The sequence below is a fragment of the Neopelma chrysocephalum genome, unplaced genomic scaffold (genome assembly GCF_003984885.1).
Source record: "Neopelma chrysocephalum unplaced genomic scaffold, ASM398488v2 Primary Assembly neopelma1_65, whole genome shotgun sequence".
NCBI classification, from domain to species: Eukaryota; Metazoa; Chordata; class Aves; order Passeriformes; family Pipridae; genus Neopelma; species Neopelma chrysocephalum.
This window is the reverse complement of record NW_020897722.1, coordinates 7,325,898-7,352,470: the sequence shown is the minus strand read 5'-3', so window position 1 is coordinate 7,352,470 and position 26,573 is coordinate 7,325,898. Positions and strand designations below refer to the sequence as shown.

The 26,573-nt window shown below is 40.6% G+C and overlaps 1 protein-coding gene and 1 long non-coding RNA gene across 3 annotated transcripts; one reads left to right on the top strand and one right to left on the bottom strand.

The window, feature by feature from the left end:
- Positions 1-387: 387 nt before the first annotated feature.
- On the bottom strand, positions 388-5,331 carry LOC113967643 (parvalbumin, thymic). Its single transcript, XM_027683399.1, has 5 exons — positions 5,234-5,331; positions 3,353-3,420; positions 2,442-2,574; positions 2,115-2,224; positions 388-833 (listed from the first exon to the last, which is right to left on the bottom strand). Exons 2-5 carry the CDS (start codon positions 3,411-3,413, stop codon positions 808-810), a joined length of 330 nt encoding a protein of 109 aa, XP_027539200.1. The 5' UTR covers positions 3,414-3,420; positions 5,234-5,331; the 3' UTR covers positions 388-807.
- An 11,207-nt stretch (positions 5,332-16,538) lies between these two features.
- On the top strand, positions 16,539-24,319 carry LOC113967646. Of its 2 annotated transcripts, XR_003534255.1 has the most exons (4): positions 16,539-16,644; positions 18,927-19,141; positions 23,919-24,095; positions 24,192-24,319. It is a non-coding gene; the product is annotated as an uncharacterized LOC113967646 (long non-coding RNA). The 2 variants fall into 2 exon arrangements; XR_003534254.1 differs by lacking the exon at positions 16,539-16,644 and having other exon boundaries at positions 18,841-19,141.
- The last annotated feature ends 2,254 nt before the right edge of the window (positions 24,320-26,573 follow it).

The window sequence follows — 26,573 nt, the reverse complement described above, 5'->3', positions numbered from 1 at the left end:
ACATGGTCATGATTCATGGAAAACCCTCCAGGCCCGTGGCCCAGGTTGTCAGGGGACTGTGACTTGTGACAGTGTCAGACTGGGATTAGACCCTTCTCCTCTATCTCACAGCTGCCTTAGATTTCATGAGAGATAAATCTTCTTAAGGGAGAGTTACATTTTAGGCCATAAACACTTTGTGAGGATACGTGCTGTAACCTAGTACTTTATTTTGTAAAATTACCCACAACCTTATTCTGTGCTTTGAGCTATGTGTCAACTCCTCTTAAATTTTTTTCTCATATTCTCAGGGTTGGGACTAAATTATTTTTAGCCATCTTGTTAGCAGTGCTTTTCCTCAAGGACCAGAGAATTAAGCAGAAATAAACCTCAATGAAATCAGTACAATTAAGCCTTAGAAGATATCATATTGTTTAAGATGATCCAAACTGCATCTGGCGAGTCAGCATGCTGAAATATGAGGATGGAGAACCTAAACAAAATTTTAAAAAGCAGCTTTGCCGCCCCCAAAAAGTTCTTTTTGTTTGGTTGGTTTTTTAATTTTTTTCTCCCCTCTTCCAGCCACAATTTCAACATTATCAGTGCTTGAAAATCACAAAGTGCCTTCATTACAGTGGAAATGTAGCAATACCATGTGACCAAAACATTGCAAGATTTCTCAGTGATCCGGGGTGGGAATTTCGTGTGTGGGGAACTGTTAATGCCTGAAACAATATAAAAATGTACAAACACATGCTGAGTGCGAAGTGCTTGTTGGACGAGGTAATTGGAAGAGTCAGTCCAAGGTTGCCTTTGGTCTAATGCTGTTTATGCCTTCACCAGAGACTGGAATTCTGTCAAGGAAGAAAATGAGAAGGCAGGGAATAAAACTAGATGACAGTGTTTTTTGACATCTTTAAAAAGATAGATAAAAATGACTTAAACTCCTAAGCATGGAGGGCTCCCAAAGTTATTATAACACTGCACAAGCTACTGCTAAACTGAGATTCCGGGGGTGTAACAGATTTTTCACTCCTTAAAAAGAGTAAGTGCAGAGAGGAGGAGTGTGTCTGTAAATTCATATTTGTGGGAAATCCTGAGTTATAGGTAAACTATTTTTACCCCATTACAAACTCTGATAATAGCCAAGGAAGCAGAGCCTGTAGCTCTCAGTGAGAGGGATTTTTTTGTTTTGTTTTGTTATTCCAAAGAAAAAACATCAGTAGCGATGTAATTTCAGATGGGAGATTCAATGGTTAAGGGCTAAGATCTGCATAATACAATGCCCTATTTGGGGCTCATAAACAGAACTGCAAAAGCTGCTGCTAAAGCAAATTCCTCCAACAGTGTATCTCTCTCTCCTCCCAAACTCTGGCTAAGATTAGCACGTGTGTCTGTTGGAGTTATTGCCACCTGTCCTAGTTCAGCTGAGACAGCCCTGTTTTCAGTGACTTCATCTCTAATATATGATGCATAATGTCCTATTTTCCTGAGCTGCAATTTCTAAAAGAAATATCCTGACTAGTTCACATCATCCCTGTGAGGTTTTCTCCAGGAATTTGGTTTAGTTTCTCCTAGGAGGACTGCCTGGTGAAATGTGCACTTAGCAGATGACTCTCCAGCACAAAATCCTGTGCTGCATTGCAGCAGTTGCAGCCTTGAGAAACAACACCAGTCTTATTCACATTAGTGAATTAACCACTCAGTAATACTGGCACTGTTTGATAGCGGTAGATGAAGGAATACGTTTCTGTAGGTGGAAGTGTGTTTAAAAATGAAAGTGTCAGATTGCCAGAAGTGCAGAAATGGAAATTTGGAGATGTTTAGGTGTTGAGGAAGTTTTAAGGATCTGGCACATTTAGTTTGTGGATCAGACACACGGCAGGATTAACCCCAAAGCTCTTATTATGGGTTGGAAAGACCAGACTCTACACAGGACCTAAATATGCTGTTGGTGCAACAGAGACCGAATGGGAACAAAGCAATGAAAATAAAGGAGTATTTGCTCATATAAAACCTGTGGCAGAATTATGAGGCCAAAGTATTCAGATGTATTCTTCATGCCACAGTTTAAATGCAACCTGAAATGTGTGCATAGTAAACCACAAACTTTATCAAGCTTCCAGAAATCTTACCTTCCACTCCAATTTTGCCATCCCCATCAGAGTCACCTGCAGCCAGAAAAGCCTTGGTCTCTGCCGAGGTGAGGGCTCTGGCACTCGAGGAGAAATTCTTCAGGAACAGCCTGAAACAGGACAGGGGAGAGTGCTGTGCTGGAGTTTTATTCTCTGAAATGTCCCATAAGGTAATGCCTGCTCTTATTATCTGAGGAAACCCACACAGATTCAAGGAAAGATAAGGAATTGTGTTTTATTTTTGAAAGAACAAGTTTCTTCTAGGACACCAGGCATGTTCAAAGGTTTACATTGCTTAAAGAAATAGAGCAGCTGAACAGTACTTACTGCAGCTCCTCTTCTTCAATGAAACCACTCTTGTCCTGATCAAGGATTCCAAAAACTTTCTTTATCTGATCAGGAGTTTTGCTGGATAAACCAACCATAGAGAAGAAAGACTTGTAGTTGAAGGAATCATCAGCTGGAAGAAACAGAATTCATTAAGTATTTTCTCTTGAAGTTTCTACTATTGTATGTATTCCTTTTGAATATGTATGTCTTTTCTTAAGCACCAGCCTGCTTCTCTTTCTCTTCTTCCCTGATGTAGCAAAAGAGCAGATACAGTGGATAATTTCCCTTTCTAATCACCCTGTGCCTGTGGTCACATATCCTTTCGACCAGTTTGAAATTTTCTGCTACAGCGCACATTCTGCTAAATCAGGATTTATGCAAAGTGTCACATGCAATTAATAATAAATATTTAGAGGGTGCTACTGTGCCCTACGAAGCAACTCCTGTAATTCTTCCCTGCTTTTCACTGAGTCCCTACTTAGGTGAAGAATTTGGTAGAAAAGTAAGTAATTCACAGACAAATCAGATCTTTGAATATTTGGAAAATGGGCTTGATCTTGCTGAGCAGTTCTCAAGAGGACTGAGGCTGGTCATTGTTTCACAAATGACACTTTGATTCTGCAAGCTAAGGCTTTTTTTTTAAATTGTGAAGGAAAAAGCTGACTATTTAAATATAAGTGTTTAACAGGTTTAAACATTGACAGAGTTAAGCCAGCTCTATCTGAAACTGTGGCCCTTTTAATTGCTGCTCACCACTTGTGAGATTTTCTGAATTTAAGGGGCTATACTGTAATGTAGCTTAGAAAGAGATCTCACAGGGAAGGAATCTAAGGGGAAAATGATAGGCATGTCATCTTAAGACATAAAAATGGTATGCATCTTCTGTCTGCAGAGCGACCATTCCTTACCCTGGCAGCTGGAGAGAGCAGATTCAATATCTTTAGCAGAAAGGATGTCAGTGATGGCCATTGTTGAACTGTAAAATAAATTAAATGTGAGCTACTTAGTCATTAAAATGACTTCTGTACCTCTTTCATGACTCTATTTGAAGTTGCTGCTGTGACAGTATGTGATAGGGGAGACATTATTCATCCCCTGGTAAGTGGAGCACAGCGTGGCAGATGAACAGATGTCTGAGCAGGTGCTTCCACTGAAAGCTGGGTAATGAGGGAGGAATTCTGCCTGCGAAGCGTGGGGCTTCGGGAGGATCTGCTGCCTGTGCTGTGCTGGGAGAGAGAATCAAAGGTGTCTAGCACCACAAAACTTCATGACTTCTGTGTGGGTTTTCCTGGAGGTGGATTATTACTCAAATAAAACCAGCAGATATTTACAGCACACATAAAAGATAAGGCTCGGAATGTCCCCGAGAACTATATCTGGAATAAGCGTAATTGGAATTTTAAAAAACCCTAGTATTATTATCAATAGATTTAGAGATCTTTACAGAGAATGAAAATATTAGTGTAGAATTAGTAATAGTAATTTTACTCATTTCAAGGAAGTGTAAATTTGGAGAATAGGTTCCTCCTCTGTTTAGTTACAACAATGACTGTGTTGCTGGGCTGCTGTGCCACTGAAAGGCTACATTTCATGAGAGCTTCATAAAAAAGTTTCAAAGTATATTGTGTGGTTGTTTTATTTTTTGCATTCTATGTGACAATAAAAAACTAGATTTTTATCCAGATTTTGCACTTCAGTATATATTGCTGTGTTTAGAACAGCAGTATTGAGACTTAATATTCATTCTTAGTAGAGTGGAGGAGGTGTTTTCTTCTGATACAGCAGCATTTCATTTGAGAAGAGATACCCTTTGTCCCCCTCAGCCACCAACAGCTGCAGTAGTTTGCCAGTGTAATACAGATCACTTAACAGAATGCTATAATGCCTGAATTTCTAATAAGTTTTTTATGAATTTCTAATAAGTTTTTTAGTGTGAACATAACATTGATGAATTTACAGTTTGGTAAACTGCTCCTACCAGTGCAGACTGGTTACAATTTAAAACTTGTAACATTACTGATAATTCATATTAATGAAAGAAGGGGAACTAAGGCATAGAAAAGTTATTCTTGAAAGCCACAAGAGAACACAAATATCGTTTCATTAATCCCTAACTGGTCTTCAACAACATCGTTCTTCCTGTCCAAGCACAGAAAGCACCATTTTCATGAGAAGGAATCCACTCCTGGAACCTGTTTATAGTCTGTGCACTGGTTTGAGATCTACACGCAGGTTTAAACTTTGCCTAAAATATGAAATGGCTGCATCTGTACCTGTTGGTTTGCAGCAGAGGGAAATGTCAATCGTTTTAGTCCCTTTCTGAATATCTCAGAAAGTGTAAGGAAGCAATAGGACAAATTCCCACTGATGGCAGTGGCTACTTCTCCACCTCAGGCAGCTGAGTTACTTTTGTTTTACTAGCAATCATTTTGTCCCAATTGCTTCTTGTGCAAAATTCCTCCTCTCAGCACTAGACAAGATAGTTTGGAGCTCAGCCATTCACCTAAATCTCCCTGCTGACCGAATTAAAAACAGAAAAAAGTTGAAGTCTAAAAATTGCAGCATTTTTTACAATGAACATTGTAAAAATGTTCCATCCTTGTTCCTTGTTCCATCCTTGTTCCATCCTGTGATCCAAATGCTGATTCTATTCTATGTTAGCTTGTAAAGATACAACAGACTGGAAGCTGAGATAAGAACAGGTATTTTAATTGCACAGGCACTTTCCATTTAGGGAGCATTTGCTTTTGTATTTCTTTTTCTGAAAGCAGAGGATCTAATCAGCTTACCTTTGTGGTCTCGGCTGGATAAGGAAGCAGTCAGATTGGGAGGAAGGTACTTGCTGTGTGTCTCCAGCAGAGCTGGACTTGCATATATATACTTTAAGTTGTATACCATATACAGATTTTAGATTTCAGCGTCACGAAGGGGGAATGGTGTCAAATGAACTTGCCTAACTAATCATCTTGCACTATTTTTATCTCAAGAGAATACATATGATATTTGCAAATGAAACAAGATAAGTGGCCAGATAGACAAAAAGAAGAGTCATGTTAAATTTCTTCTGATTTAAGCAGAAATCACCAACTTCTCTGTATGATGTAGGGCAAGAAACCCCCCCACTATCTGATACGCTTGATCTGAGGAGTCAGATGAAATGAAGCACAGTAACTTCTGAAGAGATGACTTTAATGAATGTTTAAATATGATGACGTTTTATTGATATGGTTTGGAGCTGGCTCCCTGCCAAGTCTCCACACCTTACCACAAGAAGTTCCCCCACTCTCACCCCAAACCAAGGGAGAGGACAGAAAAAAAAAAAACAACCGAGAAAACCGAAACGAGAGAGACAGCTAAAGCAATATATATAAATATATTTACACTTATATTACAGTTATGTACAGTTGAAATATATATACAATTTCACAAGGAAAAGGGAAAGGGAAAGGGGAAGGGAAGAACAAAACCAAAATAAAATATATATATATCCCGATCAATAGCCCAAGGTCTATCAACTAAAAGAATTAGCAAAGAATATCTTACTACTCTCCTTGGGACAAGGGAGCGTCCTGCTGGAGCGACTGCCGGCAACCTCCGCCTCCCAAGGTCAACAAGGCCTTACCAGGCCTCACTCTCCAAGCCGACAGACTCAACAGCAGGGAACCTGCACCTCCAAAGCTGCTGGAAGGAAAGAGGGCAAAGGCCTTTCCTCCCTTCTTCTTATACCCCGACTTACATAAAAATCGTAGGGAATACCGGGTAAATCTGGGCACTTCCTTGGTTACAAACTGGTCACCAAGGAAGACCTAGACCAAACTACCACAGTTATCTTATTTTATCTTATCTTATCTGTGTGATAGAGTTTCATTGTTAGAGCTCTAAACAAAAAAAAATTAAAAGTATCCTGTTTAAGTATTGTTTGTGTAGCAAACCATTTAGGGAAATGATAGCCTTGTTGATAGCCTTCTTGATATCCCAGAATGTCTGATCTGGTGTTTTGAAAAAATATCATACAGTCACTTTGTTGCTACAGGAGGTAAAATAATATTATGTCGATCCATCGGAACAGTTGGTTGGGGGAGGGTTTTTCATCTGTTTCCAGAGAAACTCTTACAATTCTGCAAGGTTCTGACAACCTGTTTAGTTGGGTATGTGTGAAGCAGAGGGGTTGTCATCTACCCAGCTGTCTCAGAGACAAAAGTCCCTGAGCTCTACATGAAAGATCTTTGCTTTCAGAATACAGAGAAAAATTTTGATAGCAACATCACTGCACAATATGTGAAGAGTTTCTTTGTACTTTGTCAGCCTGCCTTCAATCTCTATTTTTTTTTAATTTTTTTGGCAGTTGCTGTTTCCAAAAGTCCCTTCCTGCAGTTGCCTTTTTCATAGAAATATTTTGGTCATCTCAATTTCCTTCCATGAATGTTGTAGCTTAACTGAGTGAGGAGCCTGTCAGCTTGGATCTCACTTGTGTCTCCAGGCAGCAGAACAGTGAAAGACAAGTCATATGGGTGTCAGCACAAGGGATCATTATGGCCAGGACTGAGGGGTGGCGAGGGATGACAGTGCAATTGGCATCACAGCTTGAGGTGGTGGCACAGGAAGAGGTGACAGTGCAGGGACTGTCTCAATGTCAGAGACAAGGCATCTTTTTTCCAAAGCACTTCCCCCTAAGATGGAAGGCAAACCCAGCCAGTCACTGAAGCCAACCACTAATAAATCAAACGGTCAGACAGCAAAGTGGCAAATGGGGGGTACCTATGAGACCTTAGTGCATCCAACACTGAGGCAGGTGATGAAAAAGTGACAAAAGACCAGTGAAAATGATTCTGTGTGTGGAGGAGCTGTTATTTCATTTACAAACATAAAAAAAGTGATTGCTACGAGTTTTTTTCTTTTTACAAATTGTGCATGTATGTCCTCTGTGAAAAAGTTTCAGACACCGATAATTCTTATTCAGGGAAGAGTCATTGGTTGAGAATGGCTGTGGAAGATTTCAGCTTTCCCCATTTTCTGAATGGGTTCTTCACCAGCTGACGCTGAAAAATTCCAAGAAGAATTTGATGGATAGATATTTAATACTGGCTCTTGTTGTCACTGGTGACATCTGGTAGAAGGGATACAAATATCACCTTCCCCCCTCAAACTCTTCTAAGAAATTATTCCAAATGGGAAAAAAATTCCCCTCCCTTTTACACACACCACCCTTTTCTCCCCCTCCAGTTTGGGAAATTGTCCACATAGTGCCAACAACTGATGTGCAGGACGTGGAGCATCCAACACAAAAACCGATGGCACGATATGACCTAATGAAGCTAAGTTAAGAGGAAGGCCAAATTCTGCTGAAACTCTTGGACTGCAGGAGTCTGCACGGGAATTTGGTCTCTGGTGTCTGTTTCAGAGAATGCATTTGATTTTAGATGCAATGGCTTCTCATTTTGCCCAGAGCTAATTCCACATATGTTAACCCCTCGCCCCCACTCTTCCCTTTAAAAATAGCATTGATTGCTGTTATTTCCCTTAATGCCTGTGGACTGTTGCCATTAGTTTGAACTTTAGTATGTGAAGCACATAAGGATGCAGTCTGTAAAAGTGTGCTTTGTTTTCTAAGAGGCTTCAGCGAGGTGATTCCTTTGTGCCCTGAGGTTTTAAGGATAAAGCATGTGTGTCAAATAATTTATGGCTCTAGTCTGTTGAGCTGTATTCAGACTCCAGCAAATTTTGGAGTCCCTTTTGCAGTGAGATTGGAGGCACTAGAGATCCAGAATATGTGCACTGATGAAATGCACAGGGATCATGTAACTATTTACAACCAGCCTCCAATCACCATTTTCTTTACAAGCCCTGCATTAGAGATTGCAAAAACATCTGTCTGGTCACTTTTACTTTCTTAAATCAAATACTGTTAATAACTTTCCAAGTTATTGGAAGGGAAGTATGAAAAAGTAAAGAGAAAATATCCCTCTTGGACCATCAGGTTACCACTAAAAGCAGTTTTAAACCCTGGGATTTGGCATTTCCCATTGCTCAAGGCTCGTTGCCTTTTGCAGGCATGGTCTTGTTTTATTCTTCCCATTTTCAATCTTAATTCTTCTGACACTTGAAGTTACCTCTCCAGGTTGAAAAGCTGTATTTTAGATCGTCATAAGTTCTGGGATTGTTCTATAATCTATTCTTGTCATTCTTCTTTGAGTGTTGATGTAAATTATGTGTGCAATGGAATAACAAAAGTGCAGCTAACAGTTGTGAGTGCCTGCTTTAATTTAAATAAGTGTGACCTTGTATATGCCTGATAATTTTCAGATGAATGAGATGAATGCTCCTGATAGGGGTATCCATAGTCACGAGTCAAGGAACAGGAATCACCTTACATAATGTGTTTAACCTATTGTCAAATGACATGTGAATAGAGAAAGTGGAATATTCATTCAGCTTGTAATTTGCTTTGGGAATATATGAGATGAAAGAAATAGTATGAATGTAATTTAGTGTAATTGTATGAATGCATCATGCTCCAGTCATTTGAGGAATGTAGCTCTTGGAGTGATCTGGAAATCTTTGTCAGTACTTCTAGAATTAAATTACTTAATCTCCTGTCTGTAGATACCTCGTATGTAGCCTCCACAGAATGCTGAAAAAAGAAAAAATGCCAAAACAGTTGCTGTGGAGGGAGGAGGCTGTACATGGGAAATACACCAAATAACATCTGGTTTATTTTTGCAAACTTGAATGAATCATTCAAGTCATTCAAGTAATTTAGTTTTCACCAGCTCTCATTCTAGTGTGACGTGGGTCCAACCTCTGATGTAGATTTTCAGGGATTCTGAAAATTTATGATGTAACTTTTCAGCTTTAAATGCCCATTAAAGTGTAAATGCACGAAACACCTCCAGTCATATTTTTCTTACATGTGTAAAGAATAACTTTTAAGCCAACTGGATTGTTTACAATTTCTGGTTCTGCATATATGAAATTTGCAAGAGGAAGTTTTAATCATGATTCTTAAATTTGAAAGGAATATGGTCCAGATATAAATTCTATGTGAATTCTCAACCTGTAGCTTGAAACTTTTGGTCCTGAATTCAACCTTTCCAGTTCAGTTCCATTTCTAAAAATGTCCATTCATTGATGCAAAAAAAAAAGACTTTTTTTTTGAAGAAAGAAGTTCTCATAGACTGATTTCTGAAATGATAGATACCCAGGTCTGTTAAATATGATACAATCATTCATAAACAGACAAGATACTTCAACCTCCAAATAACTCTCTCCCTAGTTTTAAAATTACTTACAGCAAGTGTCAGAAAGCCTAGAGGATCAATAATATTCCTGTTTCAATTCTGAAGCAGAAAGCTCACTATTTTTGAAAATACCCTAATAAAAGTGCCAATAACAAGGTATGTGTAGGATAATAATGGTTTTTGAGTAGAAAATAAAGCTACTTCTGTCAAGACAACCTCCTCTAGCTAAGCTGGAAGGAAAAATATATGCTGAAAACAGAACTTCTGTTCAATATTTGATCTACTATATTCTGTTCTTGAACTATGGTCTTCAACTCCCGAGTGGTAAAATCCCTAAAGGGGATCCTTGTTACAGGAATTGTAACTTTAGTCTGTGTGTTTACACTTTGTCGCCCAGTGCAGTCCTGCTCCATGACTGTGGGTTATAAGCACTATAAATAATCCTCACTTGCACCAGGCTCTCAAATATAGATGTGTTTGAAATGAACTCAGATGTTTTTCAGCCTCTATCACACGGAGTAAACACCAGAAACACAGACAATTCCTTCACTTGGACAATTGCAGGAGCATGAAGCAAGAATTGGGTCACCATCCAGTGCTGATATTGCTGAATAAAGCAGGGCCTTCAATTCTTCTGGCAGAGCTGCTTTTCAAGGGGATAATATATATTCCAAGGATATATGGCTTTCAAATGCTAACTGACAATAAATTGACTGTGAGAGATGGTTTTTCTGAGCACAGAGCCCGTACCCAAACTGATTTACAGGTGCCTGGTGGGGTGGGACTTAATTCCCTGCTCCTGCATTTGTTGAGATCAGGAAATGGTCAGAACTTGTCCCTGCTCCAGTCCAGCCTGTGCTTGGGCTTCTTTTCTATGGAAACTGGAGCGTGATAAGGGGCTGATGTGTGTTTGGGGGTTGTCCAAATGTGGAGTTCATGTCTCCAGGGCACGCACCCGGACTCAGGAACTCAGGAACATTCCTTCGGCCCTCATTAGGCGTTGCCAACAACACTGACAATAATTAGAATGAGGACTATGGAAAAGTGAATGAATATGGAAATTGGTCCTAGAGACATAACGGCATCGGATATGAAAGAATTAAGTCTTTACAAAGAGGAATCCGTTGAGCATTGGAGAGCTAAGCCTGGTTTAATCAATTGGTGCATCAATGAAGTGATTCCACTGTTCAAATATTTGAAGGATCAGTGGGATGAAAAGACAGAAGCAAGCATTGTTCTTCCTGTACAGAGCTGCATTTGTGCTGCAGCTCCTGAGTGATATCAGTGTCCAGATAGTCCAGTGGTTTCAAGCTTTATTGTATAGCAAGAACAACCCAGACAGAAAATGAGAGTTCTTATTTTTCATTTATGGGCAAACCACATTATATTCATTATGGATTTTATTACCAACTTGCTGCAGTCAGGTGTAAAGCAAATAACTTCAAATCTGTTGCTCTGAATAAAAAATTAAATTTCTTGCATTCTAGTCATAAATTCACTTAACAGTCTTTCCTTGAATTGTGATGGCCTCAGTCTGAACTCAATTATAGCACTGATTGCACTTTGCTAAAAAAGATACATTTAAAAAGGAATTTTACTACACTGGAAACTTTAGGAGGGAAAGGGTAGGTGAATTTCTAGGCAGGAGGCCTGTCTCCTTCTGAACAAGAATTCTGGTCTGGCTGAGCCTGGTTAGCTGGGAGAGCAGAAAATGTCCTGGATCTGGTAAGAAATTGAACCTGAGCTCTGCTCACACAGGGCGAGGTACACGGGGAGGAGCTCCACTGCACCTCTGATTGTCTGAGACAACTCACAGAGTGGCCTTTTAGTACAGAGACAAGAAGTAGGTGAACAAAACTCTTGAGATTCTTGAATCAATCTCACAATTTTTGAAGGATTTGACTTATTATTTTTTGACTTTTGTATTTGGATATACCGTATAGCGTCCTCTAGATTTGAAAATCCAGACACCGAGGGTAGAAGGTGTCTTGCTGATTCCTGAATTCTCCCCATTGGCTTGTCCCTTTCTGAGTAGAGGTGGGTGAAAGCAGGTGTTAAGCAGAATAAATGCTTAAGTGCTTTGCTGAATTTGAAAAGTAAGACCATTTTGCAAGTGCATTGTGTGTCCTACACAATGCTGAGCTGGGCGGTACAAGCTGGAGTTCTAGGCAAAATTGGGCATGTAGAATTTTTTCGGGAAAGTTAATGACTTCTGTGGACAATGTGATGTTACTGAAACTTGATTATCAAATGAAATGTGAAACCTTTACTAAGAAGTGGTCCAAGGCTGTTATCTCAGAATACCGTGGCAAGGTAATTTCAGAATACCAAATCCCAGCTATTCCCTGAGAGTTGCAGTTATATAAAACCTCTCTGAACAGCCACGTTGAAAAATGTATGTTAATCAGTGCAGATCTTGCCCATCACCTAACCTTGTAATTGATGGTGCCATCAACAGCAGAGACAGTAATTTAAATTATGAATGCTTCTGGTTATGAATGATGGAATTTTTTTTGGCATAGGAATTAAAATGTGTGCATTATTAGAACGAGTAGAAGAGTTCCAGTCATGCTTTGGAGAAAAGTACAAAGTGACAAGGTTTAACATTCATGAATATTTGGGTAACAAGCATATTTTTCTATTAAATATGTAGATATTACAAAACAGAGAGAGAAGCATCCATGGAGTAATGCTTGAAAGTTGTTTTAAGCCTTGTTGAAATCGATATGTAAGGACACCACTCTTAAATTCAAATGTCTATAAGCAACTATGGCAGTGCCTTTATGGGTGCAAGCACCTGAAATGATCAGCCTAATCCTTGACAGAGCCAGTTCAGAGAGGTTTCTGGGCAATGGCTCTGATGGATCTGAGGGAGAGACTCCCTGCACTGGGGTGACCTGCTGCTCCGGGGCATTTGCCTGAACATCTTCTGTAACCACCTTTATTTGCAGAATATGTTTCTGTTTAGACCCTGATTATATGGACAGCTCAGTATTATTAACAAATCAAAATCATGGAAACTTCTCTTTGCTGATATGGTCAGCAGGTCATCTTTCCAAAAGGAGGGTTTCCTTCAAGTGAGTGGATTTGGATTTCACCTAGTTTTAAAACTAGGAGAATGAAAAACATGATCTGATAATCAGGCATCGCTTTCACTGTATCTTGGTGTCCTAATTCTGCCAGTTCTTCAGCAATCCCCTAGAGTTTTCCAAGGAAAGCTTCATAAACAACAACAATGGCAAAAATAGCAAGACTGCTGTTAGAGAAACAGACCCAATCAGTAAAAAGGAAAATGAAGGTACAATCTTTAGAGGTTAAAATACTGCAACTCTCTTTCCATGACGGGAACATCCATAAACCTCCTGGAGGCTGCACTCTGTGGAGTATCCCCTGTATAGGGATATTGCCAGGGAGGTGGGATTTGGGAGTGCTGACTCGGGAGTGAAGCCATGGTGCTTTGGCCCTTGTTATCTCAGCTTCCCCAGCAAGCCCAGTTTGAGCCCGTGGCACTGGGGACACTCTCAACTATCTCTGGGCAGTGCAGAGCTATTTTTCAGCTGTGCCTCTCAGGGGGAAAACAGCCTGAAATTCAGCTTTCTCAACAGAGCAAAACCTGTTTTGAGATACTGTCTCATGACTGGGGAGAGTCTGAGATTTTTCCTGCTTATTTGGAGTATTCTGGGTGAGCCCCATTGAAATAGAGCCGCTGTTTGTTTTCCTGAAGGATCTTCCATCCCTCCGAGTGCGAGCGGTGCCCGCAGCCCAGTTCCTACAACAGATTTACAGCCCTGCCATGAGCAGCAGGAGTGAGACTGAGTATCCCAACCTGCTTGCTTGGCATGACATGGGCTTGATGTAAGAAATTCAGAACTGAGCAAATAGCGCTACTAAACTCTCAGTTTGTGTCCAGGGAACGCTGAACACATGCGGAGCAGATGGGAGAGATTAAAAAAACATGGAATTATAGATGAGAAATGTTCACAATTAAAGCGACAAACAAGATTTCTATGTAGTTTCCTTTCTGATCATTTTGAAGGGTGTGAGGGGTGAAAAAGGCTTAACATACAAAAATTATTGTGAACTTCATTTAGAATCAAATTAATTTGACTCAAGGAATGCTTTTCAAAATGATCTTTGTTTCCCTGCACTCCAGCCTAGCAAAGGCAAATCAATATGTTTAACTCCACCACTTAATTTAGGACCTTTTTAAGTTGTCTGATGAATTTGATAATTCAGCGTGTCCTCTACTGTTTCAGCTAGTAAGGAAATTCCAGTTAGGAATTGCTAGATCAGATATCCTGTGTCTCAGCTGACCCAAAATCCCCATGATGGTTTTAGCAACATTCTTAAGAGAACCAGGCAGACTTAGTGAATAACAGACTTGTTTGTCTGATGATGGCAGAACATTTAATTTAAAAGAAAATGGCATCAGTATTGGAAAGCTCAGAATTAAAGGATGATGACTCGAATATTCTTTATTTCTGCTGTTATTAGTGTAATTCCTTAATAACAATGAATTCAACAGAAAATAAAAAAGGCTTAATAGATCCCACTTGTTGGTGGGAAATTCCACCAAAATTGTGAAGTAAAAAATCTTTCTAGGACCCTCCAATGCTTTTTTTCCAAAACTCTAGTCTCGAGGGAGCATGTGTGTTTCTCCCACTGTGCTTATACTGAGCAAAGCTGAATAATACTGCAGCAAGAACTTGTGCTTGTGCTGCTGCTCACAACACTCGTGGTGTGATCGTGGTGCGAAAGCAGAGGAACAAAATTTAAAAAGACCATGAATTTCACTCCAGCCCCAGGGTTTTCTAGAAGCACAGGCTCTCAGTGAGCTAAACAGACCTAGTTTGTGTCAAGACTGTTTTTATGGATCCCTGACAGGGTGTAAAATTACAGCCTGGTCAATGCAGATAAAGCTGACACATGCTTCCAAGCATAGCGAGAGTTTAGGGCTATATTTAACAAAAACACTGAGTTCTGTGTTTGGGGAATACACTCTACCTCCATACCCAAAAGAGTCACTGGCATTCAAATTCTCTCCAGCTTCTCCTGTTGATTACATCCCACATACTGGTTCCAAATTGTATCAGATTGTGCCTATTTGGGGAAAGAGGTATGGCTTTGAGGTGAAAGATAGTTTCTTTAAATGCATTCAGTTGTAACTCTCAAGGACTTAGTCTCTTTTCTCCATGGTGCTGGTAAAAATGCAGCATCGGATTTCCTTTCAAGCAGTGGAAAATGCAGAGTCTTGACGAGCTCAGGAGAAGGGACATATTTTCTGATGTTGCCTAGAGCACATCTGTGCAAGAGAGTTACTGTGGACAAAACACCTATTTTTGCCTTTATCTCACAGTTGATAACATCAGACTTCTAGAGTCAGGTTTTTGAGGGAGCTGTGGACTGAGTTCTGAGTTTTAAAAATCTGTCTGTAAATATTGTAGTAGAACTGCTGGTGGAAAACATGGACAAAATGACTCTTCTTAACACCGAAATTTAGGCTCCCTCCCCAAACAAAGGTACTGCACTGCCTGTATTGTATCGACTTCTAAATATTTGCAATTAGTGTTCTAAAGTCCATTTCTTTGAACCATGTTGTGACAGGAGCCTTTCCCTGGTGGTAACACCTGTTTCTGTTCTGGGGAACGCTGAGCACTTTCCAGATCTTTCTGAGATAGTTTTGCATCCCCTGACATTTCTGCAGGCAATGTCTGCTTGGTGGTGAATGGTATTGTAAACTCTGCAGCTGTGAAGTTACAGGAAACAGGAGTCCTGGCAAATTTCTAAATAAAGCTCTGGTAAGGACTGAGGGGGAATTTAATGAATACAGACTGTGGAATCAATCTCTTCACGTGTTTTGATTAGGGTAAAGTGCCTATATAATAGTTTTCCTTATTGCATCAGTAAGTATGACAACACTGAAATTTATTAGGTGCTCCTATTTATGTTATTTTTCTGTGCTTTTCATTCCTATTAAACTTTTGAGTTTCTCAGCATTGAGATTGTGGCCTCTCAACTTTTTATTTGTATTTAAATCCTCCCAGCTTAGGAACTTACAAAAAAATGATTTGAAAAATCCTTGGGAAGGACTTTTCTCTGTGCATGGAAAGTCAGGCTCTGTACGTGTGTTGTAGCTATGTCAGACTTTTCTTTATGATTTTTGTGTTTACAGCTTTATAAGAAGAAGAATTGCTCAGAGAATTGCACTGGTGGTTTTATCCTGCATTAAGGAATCTCTCCGACCAGAAAGAGATTTTCTGGGCAAATGAATCGAGTTGAATAAATACAATAACAGACAACACAGTGTTCCTGGGTCCAAGACAAGGAAATTCCATGGCTTTCTGCTGGGAATGGAGTAAGATTAAATCTTGCAAGCAGAGCCATAATTTATAATTTGTAGGGACAAATGCATGATATTTATAAATGTCTACTATACAAGACTTCCTGTTCCCATTGAAATCAATGGCAAAATTCCCATTGACTTGAGTGGCAACAGGACCCGAACTGCAATAAGAAAAATGTTTCCTGTTAAAATTGTGTTATAATTAGCATTTGGAAACTGCTTAACAAGGTGGATCTGATAGCTACAGAAGCTGTGGATCATTAGTATGAATTGAATCTTTCTTTCTCTACTGCTTTCATTTAAAATCAATAGTGTCTTTGTTTTCACCAAAATCTGTGAATTTTCCGTGCTGTACCTCATCATGGCTAAAGGCATCAGAGTATTATTAATGAAGCCTATTTTGTGGGCTCGGTCAAAACACATGGTAGTTTCTGTTAAGGTGACGTGGTTATTCTCAGCCATATTTCTCAGAATATTGCCCATATTCTTCAATTTGCTTTCCAGTCAAATGAGGAACATTTCAGCATCTGGTCAAAGCAAGATGGTAATTGTCAGGATGAGGAGGAAGCAGGCACTCCTGAGGCAGCAGTGGCTGCAGGATCCCCAGGAATAGCAGCAGGTTGGTATTTAGTTGGATAGTTCACATGGCTGAGTTTAGGAGTAAGTACTTACCCTAGTAGGGATCATCACTGGACCCCACTACTGTACAGTCTGAAGTTCTGCCTCCAGGGAATCCAGGATGGACTATCTAATTCTGATGTTGATGTTGAGCCTCCCTGTGGCCCTGGACAGTTATTTACTGTGTGCTGTGTGTCACTACCTCCCTGTGCAGTCTGCCCCAGGCATTTAAGTGATAGGCTTTGGCCTTAAAAAAGGGTCAAAGAAAGAGGTCAAAGCCGAAAGGGAAAACTGTGATATTGTCTCAGTGTATGTTGAATAGATTCTTGTGCTACAAACTGCTTCATTACAAGACAGATGATTCTAGGAATCAGATCCTACTCAGGGAAAGTGTATCACAAAGTTGTTCCTACGTGTTACTTAAAATGCTGTTTCCCTATAAGTAAAACTTGGTTAATCTCTTTAATGATTAAAGAGACTAAAAGAACTCGATAGTTACCATTAATTATTTCTGGAGACAAAAAATTAAACATAGGTCAGTAGTTTTGTGTTGTTTTGGTGTTTTTCTTTTGTTTTGCTTTGTTTAGTTTTTAGTTTTTCCATAGTTTCTTCAATTTGGTAAAAACAGATTTTGAGTTACATTAGTCCTGAGTTCTTGCTTATCCCTATATTGACAAAGTTTGTACTGGAAATCAACAGAAATTTTGCCACATTAAGGGCTGCTTTGTGGTTGATTTGGTCCATGTATGAATTTTTCCCAGTAATCAAGATGGTAGTTTTATTTTAAACTGTAAGATGGGTAGTCCCATCTGATCTGCTGTGCAAACCAATAATAAATGGCAAAATATTCAATTCAGAAGAATGAAATTATGGGTATTTTTTCTGTACTTCATTTTGTGCTGTACGGTTCATCTTGGGTTGGGGAGTGAAACAAATATTGTTATGGAGAGCAAAGAAACAGTGCAAATATATTTATGTATTTCTAATTTTGTCTTGGGTGTTGAATTGCCCTGGGTTCAGTTGCATAATGATAAGCAAAGCAACTGGACACAATCCAGTGCAAAGTGATGCATGAAACCAGCAATTTTCCCCCCTAGTGTGTGAAAATTTGTATCAGCAAGAAACAGATAGTCTAACTTGTATGTAGCTGGAGAACTGCCTGCATTTTGATACCTACATTCTTTTAAAATGAATCATTCTTCAGTGCAGACACAAGATCCTCAGCTTGCTGGAGCTCAGCAGTGACTTGCTGACACCACATTAACCCTCCATCCTCCCTCCCGCTGGGCACTAACGTGGCCCCCTGTGGGCAAGGCTGGGGAAAGGTGGTTATTGTGTGGGATTAGAGCACAATACTCTGCTGCACAAATCCATATTGGAGCCAGGGTTAGAGCCAGGGTTAGGTCTGAGCTCTGCTGCCTTCTTGTCACAAACCCAGTGCTCGAAGCTCCTCATCTCTGGTCCTTTGGTGGGTGACGCCCTGGCTGCAAAACCCACCGACCTGGGCAGCCCCTTTCTGCCCAGACATGGGGCAAGGTGCTGCCTTTTGAAGGGAAAGGCCAGCAAGAGCTTTTCTACTGCGAATCAGATATATTAGTTGCTGAAGGCTCAACAATTATCATAAAAATAAACTCTTATGGTAATGATTTTATTCTTTAAGCATCTTTTACCCTGAAAACCTGGTATGTGACTTTCTGGTAACTCTGTAACGAGAAACACTCATGAAAAAAGGCCTTTGGTGTTTAAAGGATTTTGCATTTTTTAATAAATAACTTATTTTTAAAACAGCCCTCCAGCATCAGACCGAGAGTAATCAGAGAATAATTTCTCTGTTTTGCCTATAATTTTAGAAAAATAAAAAATGTAAAGTTTTCTGGCTATAAGCAGCTGCCCAACATTTACTTTTATATGTCATAGAATAACCATATTTGTGTGAAAGACAGAGGGGAAGGTTCAATTCTAGAATGAAGCTCCTATTTGGTTCTGGTTTTGTGTTGCCTTTTCTCGATCCACATCTAGTCTCTGGGAGGTAAGTGTTGTACTAGGATTTGGAGCAGTGCAAGGACAAGTATTTAAATAAGACAGATTAGTCTCAGGAGTGGGGAATGTTTTAAGTAATGTTACAGACTAAGCCAGTGTAAAAATGTGGATAAAGATCATGCAGACTTGGCCTCTTGCACAATCAGTCAGTCAGCAACTCTACACTTGGGTTTTTCACCGTATGCCCCCTTTAAACAAGGCACAAACATATAAACACATTGCAGATTTCTCTTATTTTGGTAGGTGAAGATCTGGAGCCTAATTGCAAGTAGAAGTAGCAGTTTATGGCTGGCTTATAGACCTCCCAAAGCTGAACAGGCAGTGGCAAAGCGAGCACATCTTTCCCTGCTGTGAGAAACACCGCTGAGCTCTGAGTGTGCAGCAAACCTTCGTGAAACTGCTGGGATTTATTGATCACTTGCATTGTTTTGATTGACAAAAGGGCAACTGAAAAAATGGTAAGTCATCATGGATATGGGAGTGCATCTCTCTGATCTCTGAACAGCATTTAAAGGTTCCTGATTTGTTCCCAGGTGACTGAAGCAGCGGGGTGGGAACCGAAATCTTCCAGCTTTTTGTAGCAGATGCTCAGTACTTTGATTTGGATGAGATATAACCTAAACTGTGCTGTTGGAGCAGTCAGCTGGGGAGTATTCTGCTCTTAGAGTGGGCAAAGGAATGCTGTATGTTGGAAAATCGTTGATGGAACAGCAGAGGGATGAAGCTGGGCAAACTGCTTGCTCTAACTAAAACTGAAGCAGAAGGGTAGACATTGTCTCCTTGAGGCATCCAGCGGTGGCTCAGGGCTGTCCCCAGGGCTGAGGGACACAGTGCCACCAGAGGCTTTGCAGTGGGTCTGCTGTTGCTGTGGTGCTCCTGGAGAAATGGCAGTGGATTTTTATTTATCCCAAATGTACATCTTGCGCTCCATGACAAGTTCTAGGTATGTAACACTCAACAGTCTTTTCAAAGGATGTGGCCACCGTGTGCAGACTCATTGAATTCTACACCCACTTGGCAGTCAATCCTTGCAGATTAGGCTATTTTTTGAGTCCTCCGTGATCTTGGAACATGCAAGATTTGCCTAGGAAGAAATGTCATAAGAATAGGATGGAAAAGATGAGTGCATTCTGTTGCTTAAAGGCTGGTTCTGGAAGAACAGGAGGGATAATGCACTAATCAAATTCTGACAAGGTATTAAGGAGAAAAGATGGGAAAGCATTTTTGAACTGCCTGCACTAAAGCTGGATGCCTGAAAAATAAAGCAGTTCTTATGCATAAACATAACTTTGATTTAGTTGGCATTACCCCGGGATAAGTCATACACCTATAGCAGCCATAAACGTCAGTGCAGGCGAGAATGGGCCTCACACATGTTAGTGATGCCAAGAAATCAGAGAGACCACCTATTCTAAGATGAAATACAATATAAATAAATACAGATACCTCATCTTGCCCAGCTGGGATCAGCACAGGTAGCTTGTGTGGCATGTGACCATGTGGACATGACAATGTGATTAAAGTATCCATGGCCTGACCTGCTTGTATAGCAGAAAGATAAGTAACAGGCCATAGTAGGGAATCGTTTAGGGAAAGTGTTCCACTGTGATCAGTGAGATCTATTTGTCTTTCCTTCCCTGTGATGTTCATGTAAATGTAAGTTCTTCAAACAGGAGCTGATTTTCAGGCAGCAGGGAGGGACAGGTGATCCATCTCTGAACTGCACTCTACAATGGGGCTCTGCTGCAGCCACAGGGGCAAAGATGGGGATATCAAAGCCCTGGACATGTCAGTCAGGGCTTGGCTTGCTGAGTCCTCTTCCTTTGTGTTTTCTGAGAGACAAAACAGCCAAAGCAGAGCATGGAGACTGAAGAGAAATACATAGGCAGGGAATGACCAAGAGAAAGAAAAATAGCAAGACTGAAAATGTGAACAAGATCTTGTCATGTATTGCAGATCTTAGATGATCCTACCTTTTTCCTTTTGGCTGCCATTGTCTGAATCTGGCAGGAAGAACAGGACAAATCTTGCTAAGCCTGCAAACACTGTTTGAAGCTCTGGTAGGATTAACATCAGTGTGTTAAGATGTTTCTGGGCTCTCTGAATTTTCTTTCCCTTAATATGTTTCCTTAATATGTTTGTTACACTTCATAAGACCTATTAAAATGTAAAGCTGTTAGAGGTGGAGGATTTACAAACATTGATGTAGGAAACACTTGCTCAAGGACCAAGTGTGTGCAGCCCTCTCCCAGCTGGCCTGTTCCTAGCCCAGCTCTGCATCCCTTCGGAGTGCCCAGCGCCGCATCCCGTCGGGAATGCCCTCATCCCGCTGCAGGGAGGCTGGTGAGCGCCACCTTGTGTCTACCGGGCTGCGGACACGGCCCCGGGGTTTTTGGGAAGGGATGGTGATGGATCGTTCCTCGGTGCCGGGAGGCAGCAGGATCAGGCAGCGGGATGAGGTGCTGAGCTCGCTCCCTTCCCGCAGGACATCTCGACCTCGGCAGCTGCGGGCTCTGCACTGGGCGTGCGAGCTGCACAGGCAAGCTGAGGCCACGAGGAGATAAAAAATCAAGCCTGTAAAAACATCTTTTATGGGAAAAGCTGCTCCTCTGACACTGCTGAGTTAGCCGGGAGGATGGATATGAGGATTTGTCGATAGGTCACTAAATCCTGCTCTGCAGTGCAAAAATCGAGAGACAAAATGCCAGTAGCAGTATTTGGGAAGTTTCCAGTGCTGTTCCTTCCAGCTGCTCTGCTGATTTTGTCCCCTCCATCTGTGTCTCCTCTGGTTCCCTCAGGTGAGCACAGAGCTGCTCTGACATAACCCAAACCCTTTTCATCCTGCCAGGGTGTCTGGTACATGATCCTTCATCCCGCTGCCATCTTTCCTAGTGCATTTGTCCACAATGGAGGTTCAGTTCTCCAGAAAGATTTTTCCCTGTAGTCTTGGTTCTCTCATCAAGCTGTGAAAAGCTCCCATTGGCATCACTACCTGAATCATATCCACCCATGCTAAACCTTTTGTAGATGCCTTCTATTATGTAGAAACCTCAGACACTGGATCTTCAAATGAATAAAGTACCCAATTTCAAACAAAGCAGTCCTTTGGGATTTGAAATGTCCTGCAGTGCTATATCCACTGGGATACAGGAATGTCTAAGTGCACAGTCAGGGCCTATTGGAATTATGCTTATTCTAAGAGAATAAACCAGCTTGTTCTGACAGGCTACAAGTTATGCAGGATTTTGTGATTAAGTCAGAATCATTCAAACCAATTTCACATGTTCAAAACTCCAGAAAAATAAGAGAAGATTTCATGTGGTAGACAACCTGAGTGGGCTATGTGAGAGCTCTAGAGACAGATCATGATATCATTGGGAAAGAACTTAAAAGGAGCATAACAGAGTGAGTTCAAACCATGGCAGATGTGTTGTTGTTATGTTGCTAATACTGTTTCCACAAATGTTTGAGATGTCCTAGGTATTTCTCAGAAATACAAGGAAGGGTTACATTTGGCCAGGTAGTTCACAGTGGGATATGAGCTTTTTTTCAGTTTGACATGGAAACAAATAAAATAAACACAACATTGGCAATTACTTTGCTTCCTGTTGAGAACATGTTATGTAACTATTCTGGCTTTCTTTCCTGGTAAAATAGGGTGGGGAGGATGATAACTGTGGAGAAAAGAATAATACAAACATTCAGCCACCCTGCAGTAGTTCAGAGAATCACCTTTGGCAGGTACAGGAGTGGAGTCCTTGAACTCACATGGCATCACAGCAGAAGTTCTTTATCACATGCCATACTGTGATAAAAGAGAGCAGAATCAATAACACAGGGAATGTGACTGAACAGCTGATGCTGAATAGAAGTCTTAGGAGGCAAAGGGTATTTGGGAGGAATATAATAAGCAATCCAAGTGTCTCCAATAACCCCTGTCCAATTTCAGTTACCAAGGGTGGGCCTACAGGAGGGTTTCTGTGGATTTATACCAAGATGAGTAAGAATAAAATAACCAGGCACTTAGAGAATGAAAATTCCACCATAAGATTGTAGAGAATAAAATGTAAACCAATGATTGGTTTAGGCAATGGAAGAGAGTGCATTTTGTTTGGAAAGGGAGAGCCAGACTGCACTACTGGTGATGTGCTACTGCACTGGAGCCAGTGCAAGAGAAGGGGGCTGGAGAGGAGGAGCTGGTCCAGCGAGGTCCCATCTCCAATCCACACATTTACACACGTCCTTCCACACATCACTGCACCCAGGTACAAATCACAGCTGTGTGGGATGAGAAATCCCTCATCCAGCTGTGTCTCATCCCACACACCCTGTGCTTCCCAGGCACGTTTCTTTTTTCGGAGGTGAAACTGAACAATTGCCAAAGGTCCAGTGTTTCAGAGAGATGTGAAAAAACCTCACAAACTCAGTCGTGCAGCAATGAGGATGTGCTGGGAGGAGCCCACTGGTTCCCTGCTGCTGGAACATTTTGGCAGTCTGAAAGCTCTGTGAAGCTTGGGATCCATACACAAGAAAAACAGTGATCTACTCTTGTTTCATGCCCCTTTTGGTATATCCAAAACATTTATTGATCATAGGCTCATTTTCTTAGTTTACAAGTCTTCCATGGGTATATCAAGTTCTGTATTAAGATTGTTTAGGTTCCTTGCCTTACTGCTGACTTTGGAAGGCCATGCTGATGTGTGATCTCCTTCAGTAGTTAGAAATGCTTTCTTTAGTTTTCAGTCTAAACACACTGTTGATCAGATTACAAAAATTTGATCTCACATCAGGTTAATCTTTAGCTTATTTCCTTTTTCATGTACTTATCTTAAAATCCATTTATAAAGGACTTGCATATTGTTCCTCCACTGTCACACAGAACGAGTCATGTTCTTTTTATCTCTCCCTAAGAATGTTAATTCTGTAATTGCTCTAAGAGCCAGTCTGCACTGATGCCAGTTTAAGTTAATCTTTTTCAACACTCTTGACAGGAAATGTATAAATATTTCACACAAAATCTTACCAGTGCCTTGTCTAAAAGTGCCAATATTTCCTTCTCTACTAAAAATCCCACCTAACCCATATGAACATTACATTATCTGTTCCCACAGCTGTGTTGTACTGGCAGATCTGGCACACTGTCAGTCCATCAGAACACTCGGATCTTTTTCCTTCTCTGATGAATCCCAAGAACATGACTTTGCAGTTCACATTATTAAATTTCTATCACTGCAGGCAAGAAGGTCATCTTATTCCAGTTGGGGATCTGGTCCTCCTCAGTATGGGCAATATCTTCCAGCTTTGTATCATGTGCACAGTTTTTGAGGCTGGGCCTGATCATTATTCCCAGTTCATGGAAGTGTAGATTAAATGGTGTTGCTCCAAAGACTGAACCCTGAGGAACACTGTCGGGTAATTTGCTCTATTCTTATAACTCCTTTTTTACTATAACCTGTTGCTCCCTGTTCATGTTGCTTTTGTATTAATCCCTATCACCTCCACTTTCAGGAATGATTTCCTGCAGAGCACTGTATCAAAGGATCTGTTTCAACTCCAACATGCTGAGTTCACTCCATTATTTCCTTCTAGAGAGACAATTATCTTACTCAAAATACACCAGCTCAGCCTGACATCCTCTGCTCTGGTAAACCATGTATGTTTTGCCACATTCTGTTTGCCTCCCTACAACTAATTATTCTTTCTTTCGAAGTTTGTTCTAAGACTTGGCGTTACACTGAATTTTAAAAATACATTTTAGAATATGTATACTTTCTAAAAATACTTTTTAGAATATAAACATTATATTTGCTATGCTGAAGTCCTAGACAAGCTTTCACTGAAATTCATTAAACACTGGCTGCTTTTACTTGTAAATTCATATACCACTTATTTAAATATGATAAGGAAGAGATGGTATGTATTCCTCAACGTTTTCTATATTAAGAAATGTAGTTTGTTCTCACAAGATATTGTAATTTCTGTTACATTACTATTTCCTTTATATATCATTCCCATCTGTTATTAGCCTTACGTAAGTCAGAGCAAAGGACCTCTTTTTTCATTCTTGAGCAACACCATCTCTTGTTAGTTAATTTATTACTAAAGAAAACCACATTATACCATTCCAATGTCTTTGATGAAGCTCTGCCATCACTGGTGGCATTTATTTTCTTCTTTAGATCTGGGTCATTAAAGTCTTTCATAAACAAGGAATTGCATTTATTATTTTCCTGTAATTTATATCCAAGCTTGACTAGAGAAGGAGGCTGTAAAAGATCCTCAGCACTATCCTTCTGGAGCAGTTTGTGTTTGAGTAACTTCCACCCAAACAATGTATTTGGTTGGTGTGATCAGATTTCTTTGCACTCAGCCATTTCCTTCAGTGACACCCTCCCTCTTCTCTCATTTCTGTCTTTCCTAAGAAACTCCCTGCATAGTGCATCAGTGGGAATATTCTGTCCCCAGCTGAAATGCAGGAGACCTCTCCATGCTCCAGCAGAGTTGCATATAGACCTTGGAGCTTCTGATATCTAACCCTGCCTTTGACAAGGTCTGAACACCCTGACTCCACAGGTCGCTCAGGCCCTGACCATCCTCTCAGGATTATCATCAAGAAGTATTAATACGAAGTTTGAGTACAGAAGCACTGATTCTTGTACTTTTTGATTTGTTCCCCTGTGGATGTCATTTTTCCAGTATTTTTCTGGCATCCACAGCCAATGGTGAGGGCAGATCCCATGGAGAGATCTACTTGAGCTAACGACTCATCTCCATGCCTTACTTGCTCTTTACTTCAGAGAAATTATTTTAGCCACATCATGAAGGCATTCACTGAGGTTATAAATTTCAGCAGGGCCAGGGGAGAAATGTGCTCCCACATACCTGATCCCCTGAATCCACCAGAGATTTGCTTCTCAGCAGTGAGTGCAGCATCAAACAAAAAAACAAAGGACTTGTTGAGAAACGACATTGCTGGAGTTCTTTTCTCCCCAGTCACTCGTGTGTGCACACACCCAGCTGCTGTGGCTGGGAGTGTCTCCAGACAGAGCTGGGTGATGCAAAGCATTTGCCAAATGTTTGCACAATGAAGAATTGCCATCATAGGCTCAGGAGCAACTGTTTTCAGAAAGTAAATATTGTGCATTTCTAGGGTAGGTAATAGCTAAGGGCAGCAGGCATTGTGACTGGAGCCTGAAGGGAAAGCATGGCAGCAGGTCTGAAGAGAGGCTCTTGTCTCCTAAATCAGGATGAGACTTGGGCTGTTCAGCTCAAGGAATGCTTTCCTTTTCACCCATTACCACTGGCTGCAATGCATCATGCTTCATTTTTCAGAGATGTAAAATTAAATTAGAAAGGAGGACAGCAGCAAGAGGTTCAGTGAATTGGAGAAAGAGTAATAATTTTGTATCTGAGTCATCTTCAAACCATTCCATCAGATCAAAAATAGCCTCACTCCTCTTCAGAGATAAGCACCAGCAGCAGCATCCCAGCAGTTTCACAGGATTTACAGTTTAGCAGCTCTGGCCAGAACTTCTGCATTTCTTCATGTAGCAAGAGCACTTAATTAACTGCAATGTTATAAATTCAGATACAATAACTCTCCTGCCTCTGGCACTTTTTGACTGTGTTTCACTATTGCTGTTCTCATGCCTTTCCATTGTAATATGTTATTTACAGAAAGGATTGGCATTTTCCTGGCATGTTGTATCTGCAAAAGGGTCTTAGTAGTTTTCAGAGTATACCAGGAGGTAATTTCTTACTAGAAAGAACAGGAACAGCAAGCTTAGTATTGAAAAGCCCTACCGGTATTTCTGTGAGCTCTGTTTGATGCCCAGAATACTTTTTGAACAGATGTTTGGTCAGAGTCACATCTTTTGAAGAGTTTGGGGA